Here is an 11781-nt window from a genome sequence, read left to right on the forward strand (position 1 = left end):
GCAGCTCAATACTTTGCTCGGAAGCCTCCTCAGACCTTGCAGAAATTGCTCCAAAAGATGGATGAGTACATTCGTGCTGACAATGACTTTCGCCAAAGAAGGGAGGAGGCCTTCAGATTTTCTGAGATGACCAGGGGCTTCGGAGGAAGATACTACCCGAGGCATGTCCGTTCCATTCACAACACTCAGAATGATGATAAGGGGAGTCAGCAAAACAGGCCGCAGTGCTCCTCACAGGCTTCGGGGCAACAACAAACTTTCTTTCGGCCACCAGCTCCAAGAGGCAGAGGCGCCAGGGGCTTCGGCGGAAGATTCGGAGATCAGCCAAGGAGACTGTTTTGCCTATTCTGTGGAGAGGGCAAGGGCCACACCACTAGGACGTGCCATGTTACAATCCAGAAGCAAAAGGAACTAGCCGAAGCTGCATCTCAACAAGCTCAGTCGAAGCAGGTTATGCATACTGCTTCGTTTCATCCGCCTTATGTCCCACAATACATAGACAACCACCCTGCGGCTTCTGTAGCTTCGGCAAGTCAACCTCAAGCTTCCTGGCAGCAGCTTCCGCCTCCACCTCCATTGCAGCAAGGTCAACAGCCAGAAGGGAGTCAATACGCTCCACATCAGAGGGACTTCAGAGAACAGTCCGAAGCTCGCACAGTCAACAGCACTGTGCCAGAGTCGAAGCACATTTATTGACATATCCTACCTTTGATAGCAGTCTTTTCTATTCAGTTTTATTTTCTGTGAAGCAAAAAACATTGATAGTTTTCATGTAATAATTTCGTTGTTTCCACGAGAAAAATTTATTTGATTCACAGGCCTAAGTTGCCGAAGCCTAAAATTTCTTCCGTTACCAAGTAGGACCATCGGACTAAAAATCCTTCGGAGAAACAAAAAGTCGTTCTAAGGAACGCAGAGTAAGTTTATAAAGTCACAAAAAGTCGTTCCAAAGGGAGCGCAGCGTAAGTTTTCTGCTCAGAAGTCGTTCCTAAAGGAATGCAGAGCCTACAGCGAAAAGTCAACGCTGATACCGTCTAAGTAAAAGACGAAGAAGCTCCTAAGGGAGGCTTACAGCGAAAAGTCAACGCTGATGCCGTCTAAGTAAAAGACGAAGAAGCTCCTAAGGGAGGCTTACAGCGAAAAGTCAACGCTGATGCCGTCTAAGTAAAAGACGAAGAAGCTCCAAAGACGTTCCTAAGGGAATGCAGAGCTTACGAATATATTTTATGTGTATCTTCGGAACAAATGTCACATGCATAACATAACATCATCACATCATTTTGCATAGCATAAGCATCATACATCATATCGCATTTGGCAAGAGAAGGGGACACTCTCAACCTTCGAAGGGATGCTTTGAAAAAGTGACATTGAAATTGTATAGCTTCGGAATACAGTTTCGGGGAATATTTTCACGAAACATGGGCGAACTTTATCAGATCAATATCAAAGTTGCATAGCTTCGGAAAATAGCTTCGGAAAATGTTTTCACGAGGCATCGATGTCATTCATCAGAATAATTTTGACGAAGGCTATCTTCTTCACGACGCATGAAAAGAAGGGAAGGTGTTTTTTCGCCGAAGGCTCAAAAGAGGTATGTATTTAAAGTTTCATGCATCGTAAAGAATTCAATAATGAAAAGAGACTTGTATATTACATTCAAATGTACAAAGTGTTGCATAGATTACACTTTAAATGTTTTTTCCAAATAGCACCTAATCTTCCCTCAATACTGCTTCGGCGGCTTCATTCAGAAGTTGGTCAACAACCTTGTCCATGATAGTTTCGGCCATTTGATTAATTTCTTCATCCCCTTTTGTGTGGGGGACGGCAGATCGTCCAACAGTTTCTGAGCGAAGAGAACACTTCTTCAGTACTTTTACAAATCGCGAGCAAAGTTTAAAATAAAAATTACAACGCAACAAGAACGACTAGTTGGTACCTAACTGTCTTTCGGGCTCCCTACTCTTCTCGGCAGCGTCTGCTACTCTTCTAGCATCGTGAATGCCTTTTTCGCTTCTTTCAATGATCTCTCGCGCCATTCCTCGGCCGCCGTCGTTCCAGATATCAGTAAAAAATTTGCCTCCAACTACGCTCGCTTCGGCCGAGGGGTCCTTGATGTCTTCGGAAGACAAGGTAGCTTCGGATTGAGCTAAAAATTTTACATGTTCGCAACCTTTCTTCTCTAAGACGGAAGCAATTCCTCTGGCGCCCGAAAAAGCACATATGTCGCCACGACTGTTCAGAATCTCTTCGAAGGCCTCTGCTTCGTGGCTAATCCAATCCAGCGGACCTTCGGGATTGCCTCGAGAGAAACTCTCTTCGCTGGAAAAGGCGCCTACGCTGGCGAAGCTGGATTTAATTTTATTCACACATTCTACAGATTTGACATAGCATTTCCCCTGAGATGTGCGAAGCTCCTTAACTTTTGATTCCAATTTGCTGACCATAAAATCACTAAGTTCTCGTTTCGTTTCCTCAAGCGCGCGCTCCTCTTTAGCTCTAGCCAGCTGTTTCTGAAGATCTTTAATCTCGCGTTTTTGAGCTTCGGCCTGGGCCTTTGAAGCAGCTTCGTCTTTTTTCACTTTATCTACCAGTGTAAGCAGAATTTTATCTTTTTCCAAAGCTTCGTTTCTCAGTCTGATAACTTCGGAGCGTAAATTATTAAACGCAATTTCATAGCTTTCATCTTCGGCGCTCTTTTGGGCTCTTAGTGCGTTGCTTAGGATCAGGCCCTATACGAAAAAGAATTCATATAAGAAAAAAGGAATGAGTTGCGTAAAAATAAGGGGATTTTTCAAGTGTTTAATTCCTATACCTTCAGGCTGTTGTACGCAAGACTGTCTGCGAGATCTTCTTTCGTCATGGCGCTTAATCCAGATTCAAGCTTCGGGAAACCAATACTTCTGGCCATTTCTCGGCAGACAGATAGCTCTTTGTTGTCAGGCAGGCAGTATAAGAAGTCATCTTCATTCGTTCCATTGAATATTACTGCCCCCTTCGGATATTTTAGTTCCTTTGCATAATGGATGGCTTCATGAGTTTCTTCTTCAGATAGCTTCTTCCCCGAAGCATGTCGTATTATGTAATCACGCATGCTGGCAGGTGCTTCGGGGATGGCGGTGTCAGTTTCTTCAACTAATACTGGTTCTGGAATTTTTATTGCTTCGGCTTCAAAAGGTTGCTCCTTGCAGGGCTCTGAAGGCCCAGCTTCAGCTTTAGCTTGTTGAGCCGAAGCTTCAGTAGAAGCTTCAGCAATTTCAACACTCTTTTTTGGAATTGTGCTTGAAGACTTAATTGTCTCCAAGACGTCTAGTACATTTACCATTCTTTTCCTTTTTGGGGTCACTGATGGCCCCTTTTGGTTTTTTGCTGTTTCAATATTTACTGCAGGACTCAAAACTTCTAATGTTTTTTCCTTAGTCGGCTTTTTCGCTTCTTCCATTTTTTCTGTGGATGGTGCTTCGGCCATCTCTGCAGTTTCTGGCAGCAAGGTTGGCTGTTCAGCTTCGGTGGCCGAAGAAGCTTCTCCGGTGAACTCAGGCACCGAAGCTGGTTCAATATAGCGTGGCCGGTGTGTGAGGACTTTTATCCTCTTTCTCTTTGATTCTGGCTCGCTAGGAGCAGTTGCAGCTTCCTCTTCTGCAGAGGTTGTGTTCTTTCTTTTCTGCCCTCGAGTGGGATAACGATAGTCAGGGTAGACAAACCCAATGGCATCGAATACCCGATTCAGTCTCTTCTTTTTTCGGCCTCCGAAGGCTGCTGACATTGCATTATCTTCAGCCTTCGAGTAGGTCCCGAGTAGCTCATCACTTAAATTGTCAATGCTTTTCAACCACTCATCATCTGGCTCAATAAATTTATCTCCAAATTTGAAGGTGTACTTCAGTCTCACAAGCTCACCTTCGTCGGCCTCTTTCATGGTTTCTTGTGGCATTTCCCATTTCTCAGCAAGCGGCCACACCCTGAAGGCGATATGTTCTTGTACTAAGTCCCTTGTTCCTATAAAAGAGCAGACAGCGCCGAAGGCTCTTTGGCACTCTTCGGCGGTTTCGTTCATTTCAACCTTCGGCCTCCGAAGGCCGAAGCTTTGCCAAATGGGACGCATAATTATACCTTTGATGTCTTCTCGTGCTGATAAGTCATTCTTCACATAAAACCATTCTGTCATCCAATCCCCGGGCCATCTCTTCCGAAAGGTTGGTACGGGACAGCTTGCCCCGGACCGAGAAACGAAGCTGTAGCAGCCAAAGTTGTTATGGTACTGTTCCTTGCCCCAAGGCTTTGTTTCATATAATAATTCATGAACATTACAGAAGCTTCTTGCGTCAGGCTTCAGACCTTGGCTCCTCGCGGCCCACACGAAGATATTTAGCCTTATAATTGCCTCGGGAGTAAGTTGATGAAGATAGACTTCGAAGATTTTCAACACCTCCACGACGAAGCTGCTCAAGGGGAATCGCAGTCCAGCTTTCAAAAAGCTTCGGTACACCACAACTTCATTTTCTTCAGGGTGTGGACAAGTTTTTTCCCCTTCGTCCGCCCTCACAATGGACAAATCCCGGAAATACCTTCCTCTCATATTAACAAGATGATTCTCTCTGATAGTTGATTTACCATAAACTGAATGGCTTGGTCGCCAGGGGCGATCTTCGGAGTCTTCGCCACCGCTGTCCATATCATAACTTTCACTGTCACCAGTATCTTCAGACAGCCCCTCCAGAATTTCCTTGGTAATCTTTTCTGTGTTGGACTTCGACATCGCTATAAGAAACCCTAGGTTCTTCTCTTCATCAAGACTCAGCTTCATCTCAGCAGCAGCCTTCTTAGCAGCTTCAGACATCTTCGGAAGCGCTAAAAAACTGTTTTTAAAAGCCGAAGCTTCAAAGCTAAAAACTTAGCAGATCACAGTGCACAAGAGCTAAAAAATGAATGAGCAGGAGTGGTTGGCCAGAAAGCGTGCGAAATAAGTTTGCGGCATGGCCGTATTTATACGCTTGATGCGTTGAAAGTTGAAAGACCCCACTTGTCATTGAATGTTGCTATTCTAGCAAAGGGAAGGTGTTTTTTCGGACCTTCGGCTCAAGGCCTTCGTCCATATCGCAATCTGAATTTATTATTTACAAATTAATATTGCGAGGGGCTACTGTTGGGGGCCTTCGTCCTCCGAAGGTCCTCAAAAACATGATTTGACAATGTTTTCCGAGTGGATTATGTGAACAGGTGTTTTCGGATCCAGAATTATGAATATGGAGCACGACCAGGACGAAGCCTGAACCAGACGAAGGTCGAGTGTAGCCGAAGCTGTGCGCAGGGAAGCTTCGGCGCGATGGCAGAAGGAGGAACCGACTCAAAGATGAAAAGACTTCGGGGGCCTCGACAGATTTCCATAAGCCGTTAACAAATGTAATGGACATGGATGTAATTTTACGTGGGCTGCGTCCCGCGTCTATAAATAGATGAACAGTACTCCCGTACTGTTCACGCTGACTTGGCATTTGCTTTTGGCATCACGCTCGTACTTTTCACCTTCTCTCAGGACCGAAGGTACATTTGTAATTTGGAATCATTTCTGTTTTTCCATGTTAATAAAATAGAAATGATTCTACGGTGATGCTTATATCATATTTCATGCTTTATGTGAGTCCTTCGTCATTACTCGTTATGTTTACGAAGGTATGTCTCTCATGACCTTCGTCCGAGACTCATTATTTCCCGAAGGAACATAATGCTTCGAAGGACGAAGGATTTTAACACTTAACACTTTTTATGTTGCCTTGTTCTTAACTCTTAGCACTTGAGAACAAGTCCCCAACAACACTGTTTGCAGAAAGAAGTTTGAAATAGGGGATGCGATAGGGGATCTGGTGGAGATAGCCTAAGGTAAAAGGATGTCAAGAACAATAAGGTGTAGAATAGGATTCTTAAAGCAAATGTATAAGATAGAAACAAAGTATAAAAATAGTTAAGGCGATTTTGAGATAGTTTGGATTTCAAAATTTCTAATGCAAGATTGTTTTATATATTTTAGGAGCGATATTTTGAAAACTAAAAAGCTTACAAATATATTCTCAACTTTTTATCCACTTAAAAACTCAATGATTTGTCAATGAGAACAATTAGAGATGCTCTAACAGTATTTTTAGAATGAGGAGGGATATGATCTTAATAATAATAATATAGTTCATCCATTTCATTTCAAATTATAATTGTTTGTAGGTGCATGTCTTTTCTACGCGCCCTGTACTCACTTCGTCTTAAATTAAATGTCATTGTGAGATTTATGATGATTAAACTTTCTTAAGTTTGACCACATTTATCGGAAATATTAGCAAAAATTGTATCATCGTAGATAGTACCAAGTTATGTAAAGTACTGAAAAGGAGAGATTGGAGAGAGCAGAGGTGTAGGCAAGTAGTATATTTATTGAACCTAAACACAACGAGAATTAGCATGCAAGTAGTTTAGATAGCTTCAAGCCATAGTGTATAATAACCTATGTCACCTTGTCACTCATCGATTGATGAACATAAAGGTAAATAAGTTTACAAACTCATAACTCAATAGAGCATTATGATCTCCTACCTCCCCCTACCTTTTGGTATGGTTAGAGTTCTAGCATACTAGTCATAATCCACCTTTATGTCTGCCTTTAGATATTTGGTGTGGTGAATCCTCTATGAGTGAGAGGTTCTAGATCTTCCCTCTATGAAGGCGTGTGCCAGAATCGAATCTAGAACCTCCCTAGGCTGAGCCCCTTTCTTTGAATGTTACTCTGGTCCCTTTTTATAGATCAAGAGAGGAGAGATGTTTACATCAGTTGGACCTTGGAACCAACTGGCTAAGACCCACAACTCCTATCTTATCCTCTTCACGGAGTCGTACACAAAGTCATGCCTTCAGTTGTGGCATACTATTGGGGATATTTTTATTAAATGGTTGTTATACCTACTATAGGGCATGCATATTATGTCGCATCTACGAACGTTATGGCCCATGTTGTTGGGTACAATGTTTTTGTATATGATGTAGCATTTTGTACTTGATAATTCTTTATGGTACACTAACACATACATGCATTGCTATAGGTTCAATGCACATATCTTGTAGTGGTCTCGAGTACACTGTTGTCGAAGCACGGTGACAATGTGCTTGTTACACCGTAATGTCGCACATCACACATTTAATATGTTGTATGATAGATTTATACGATATGCCAACACTATAGACTTGTTAGTAGGCGCTAGACATAGGGTCCTTTCCTCAGGGTTGTAATGCCCTCGGTGGGATCATAGCACATCATTCTTTCTTGTGAATAGGATTACACTTAGTCGTATCAAGTCTCATATTCCCATGTTAGACTTTGGGTTTAAGGGTTTAGAGCATGGTCGTTCATATTACGCGAGACCGAGGACCTTAGAGACTTGAATGCCATTAGAGGGGCCCCATCAACTAAGTGTGTCATATAGTGTCCCAAGAAGATGGAGGGCCCTTGACATCTAAATCCTTCATTAGCGGCTAGGGCATGAGGGACCCCGAGGTCTTAGATTCTTCATGAGAGCCCTAGGACATGAGAGAACTAATGATTTAGATTGTCCTAGCTGGAAATGTTCCAAGGCACTGGGCTTTGGGCCTTAATTCATCCTTACAAACCATCATCGTAAGTGTGAGATTGCCTTGGGTCCTCTAGTGGTTCTTAACATGACTTGGTGTAAATGTCATTCCTTCATAGTGCCCCAAGATCAAGTTGCTCGAAGGATCAAGTTCTTGTCCTAGCTGCCCTAAGGCATAGTGCCCTAGAAACGATAGTCCCAGTAGCTAGGGACCCACAAAAACATCCTATACTGGGATCCTTGAATGTGTCTTAGAGGTAGCCAAGGGTATGGCCACACCCTAGTGCTAATGAGGCCCTAGGTCCGTTGCTCTACTAGTCTATTAGTGAGCCCATCTTTTCTTCTAGATGCCTAATGAAACGTTATCTGAGTATGCCTAGTTAGGACTCCACATCTTATCGTGAGAGCACTAATAGGTGCCATGACATCTAGGTCTGTGAGTGGATCAAGCGCAAGGGGAGCATTGAACTAGGCTTAGGAAGAAGTGAACCATCACGATAGAGTGGATTCATATCATGATTTTTTTGTTCCTTGGTTTTTGTCTCCAGGCCTTGCCGCTGTACCACTTGCGGGGCCATTTGTCAGCCACATCTACCTAATAGTGTTCTCATGGACTTGTTCAATCCAACCATCAATTGGTTGAGGTGTTCTTGGCTTTATACATATTTGTTTAGAGTTTTAGTGTCTTAGAGATTTAGGTAAACATTTGGAAATCAAGCCAAGATTATTTAATGCAAATATTTTTATTGGCTTCTCTCGTCTAATTCAATCCTTCAGCTTGCTTCTTCCTTAGTGTGATTTTTTTTAATTTTACAAATTGATTAGCATTGTCCAAACTATATATTAATACAATTTTGCGTCTCAGAAGCAAAGTAAAAATGCATTTAGCTAAAGGATCAATCTTCAAACAACCGCTCTTCCAAAAAATCTCGAGCGTATGAATCTGTCGAATAATATTTTTGAAGGCAATCTAGGAGGAGTACGAAATGTGAAAACGTTCATGACATCTCCATCCGTTCCGTTCCAGAGTCGACCAGATTCAACGGATGAAGAAAGATTTTCAATTCATATGGTATTAAGGTATGATACTCCTTTTATTTATAATCATGGAAGTAGTTTGAACATTCGGTCAACGACCATCATTTACCTGAAATTAAGCCATTTTATGATTTTTTTTTAAAAAAAGAGAAGAACGTGGACCACTCAGCGAGTGAGGCAAACTGATTAGTTAGCATATCACCATGGTAATCTGGAAGCAGAGCAGCATCCCCAACTTCTCTTTGTTACATTGATTGAACGGACAAGAAAACGAAGCATCAGCATCATACTACTGTCCAATGTCTAAGCTATCGGTTAGCGCATCAGTTTCAATCTTTCAAAGCGTCATTGGAAGTCAAAGGCTAGGTAGCACTAGCACAAGTTGTTTCTAGCATCGTCCAGATCTGATGCATCCGTTAAACAGGCGCACGAGCTCAAGGCCTTCACCTTGGATCAGGGATGTGATCGACGACGCGGTGCGACGTACTCCTCACTAGTAGGAGCATTCACTGTGATCTCCTGTTGCTTAGCTTAGCTGCAAGAACGATCTGGAACATAGCGACCGGTAGTATGAACCTCCTTTGTCCTCGCGGAGCTAGCGGTTCCTCTGGCGCTTCGCGGCGCCACTGGCGGTCGGGAAGCAGCGGCCGGCGCCGTCCGGGGTGCAGATGTCCGGCACGAAGGCGCCGCTGTCGGGGCCGCCGTGTTGCCAGTGGAGGCCGGACGCGGTCGGCGGGGAGGGCAGCGCCGGCACCGACCACTGGATCTCCGGCACCTGGCCGAACAGCTCGTTGGCGTCCCGCTCCTCCTCCGACGAGCGGTAGTACGGGGAGCCACCCGCGCTGTCCCCGAGCTTCCCGCTGTCGGCCTGCCGAGATGACAGGAAACGCGACGGCAGAATGTCAGAAAGACGACTAGACAGTAAACACGATCTACGATCCAAAAAAACAGAGGTCTGCGCTGACCTTGGAGTTGCCGCTCTCGCCGAAGCTGAAGCCGCCGTTGAAGTCGCTAACGCCGCGGAAGAACTCGCCCAGCGGCCAATCCATGACCCCGCCGGCGATGCGGCCCTGCCCGGCACCGAAAGCCGGCGCCCGCGGAGTCCGCTTCGGCGTGGCCCTGGGCGCCGCCTCCGCGAGGCGGGGGGCAGGGGAGCCGAACTCCTCCTGCACGGCCGACCAGTCCGTGAGGCTCCCGGTAGCGCCGGCGCCGGCCGCCCAGCCGAAGTCGCTCTCGCTGTAGAGCGGCGGGGTCGGCTCGCTCTTCGCCGGCGGGGGAGACGACGCCTCTCGCTGCTCCAGGGAGAGGTCGTCAGGCTCGAGCTCCTGGCCGACCTGGACGCCGGTTAACAAGAACCGGCGGTGCGCCGAGACGAAGGAGTTGGCAGTGTGCACGGCGACGTCGCAGCTCCGGCAGAGCAGCGCGCGGTCCTCCAGGCAGAAGAAGTAGGCGTCGCATTCCTGAACCGCGTTGGCGGCGAGGATGACCAGTCAGTCAGTCGGTGAAGCCAAGTCCGCAGATACTTATTATACTATCCATCTATGTAGAAGACAAACAAGAATGAGCACGTAGCATATGTCGCACCTGGCATATGTCGCACTTGGGCGGCGACACGGCGGCGGCGCCTTGGCCGCCGGGGGCGAGGAGAGGCAGGCGCTGGTGTTTGCCTGCCAATCGGTTCGCCGCGTGGACCTCTCGGTCGCAGCGCGCGCAGAGTGCGGCGTCGTCGGCGCAGCAGAGGACGCTCGCCTCCGCCGCCTCGCATGCACTGCACAGCACCTTCATGAACTTCTTCGCCGCCGGAGGTTAGCCGGTTCTCTCTCGCGCTCTAACGCGCGCCAACAAGGCGGGGAAAGGGAGCTCGATAGCTGCGCTGGGAATCGAATGTCAATTCCAATGGCGCGTGAGGGCTGGGGATTGTGGTGGTGGGCGAGCGGCATGGGGGTGGCGGTGTGGTATTATGGAGGCGCGCGGCGTGGGGAGGAATGGGAATGGAATGGATTCGTGGCGTGGGCGCAGCGGAGGGGACGAAGGGGGCGACGTCGCCGGCTCCTGTTGGACGAGGCGTCGAGGCCTCACGGCCGCACAAATGCGACCATCGTGCTTACCAACTAGTGACGAGTGTACCAATAATAACAAGGAAATAGATTGAAGCCAATGCATCCGTAAGTTCTACAAGTCAGTATGCCTTGGGTGCCATCATCATCTTCGACAGGTGAATATGTGCAAAATATATATTTTGACATAATGTTTTATAGTCATTAATTTATTGGTATTCGCGACGAAGAAAACAAACAATTTAAATTTAAATGTATGTTTAATATTAAAAACGACAAGTGATATTCCTTGTATAGCTAAAATATTATATGGGCCTTAACCTCTATTCGACATATAAAATGCATGCAGGTTACATGGTAGACACATTAAATCGGACTAATCGGTTGCTCGTGTGTTGCAACGGCTTACAACGATACCCACGTAAAATATCTAAAAAAATCTCAATATTTTTTATTGATTGTCTCCGCTCTCCATATAATATTTTTTGATTTGGCTAACTGATGTTATTGTTTACTCCATCTAATATGTCTTGGTACAACACACCCAATAAAGTGAACGATTAGAAGAGAGTTCACAACGACTGATTGAACGAATAAAAATTATAGAATGACATAATTTCATCATACAGAGACCAAATAAGAGAGTTTGTGAGCTCAAATTTCTAAAATAAGTCACATGAACTCAAACTTATAAAAAATAGATCAAAATATAGAGTGATTGCTAAAGTCGGGCATCAATAAAAACCGGATGCGCTCCATATAAATATGCTACTTCATAGCAATTACTAACGTTTAAAACCAACAAATAACCTTTCATTTTATTGTTATTGTTACAAATCATTGGTGCTCCATCCAATTAAGAAACCTCAAACACCATGGAGTCCATTGCGCCAATATGTCTTAGAAACGATCTAATACTTGCAAAAGCCAAGAACGCCATGCCGTGCTTGGGCTGTAGCCTTGGCCCATAGTGCTGGCTCGACACGATTATATTTTTTTATTTTATAAAAAACGTATACATATATACAATTTATATTCAATATTAAAAACATCTGAGTATAATGTTCTATTGG

At 45.1% G+C, this 11781-nt stretch overlaps 1 protein-coding gene across 1 annotated transcript; it reads right to left on the bottom strand.

Annotated features, from left to right (window-relative positions):
• Window positions 1-8821: 8821 nt before the first annotated feature.
• Window positions 8822-10816, bottom strand: LOC103630134 (B-box zinc finger protein 22). The gene is made up of 3 exons (XM_020540220.3): window positions 10236-10816; window positions 9617-10111; window positions 8822-9519 (listed from the first exon to the last, which is right to left on the bottom strand). The coding sequence occupies exons 1-3, from the start codon at window positions 10434-10436 to the stop codon at window positions 9247-9249; spliced, it is 969 nt and encodes a 322-aa protein (XP_020395809.1). The 5' UTR covers window positions 10437-10816; the 3' UTR covers window positions 8822-9246.
• Window positions 10817-11781: the final 965 nt, after the last annotated feature.

The sequence above is a fragment of the Zea mays genome, chromosome 6, assembly GCF_902167145.1.
Source record: "Zea mays cultivar B73 chromosome 6, Zm-B73-REFERENCE-NAM-5.0, whole genome shotgun sequence".
NCBI classification, from domain to species: Eukaryota; Viridiplantae; Streptophyta; class Magnoliopsida; order Poales; family Poaceae; genus Zea; species Zea mays.

Coding starts and splice junctions, on each gene's coding strand:
- LOC103630134 (XM_020540220.3), bottom strand. CDS start 10,436: ATGAAGGTGCTGTGCAGTGCATGCGAGGCGGCGGAGGCGAGCGTCCTC. Junction 10,112..10,235: donor CCAAGTGCGACATATGCCAG/GTGCGACATATG, acceptor AACGCGGTTCAG/GAATGCGACGCCTACTTCTT. Junction 9,520..9,616: donor GCGAGAGCGGCAACTCCAAG/GTCAGCGCAGAC, acceptor TCATCTCGGCAG/GCCGACAGCGGGAAGCTCGG.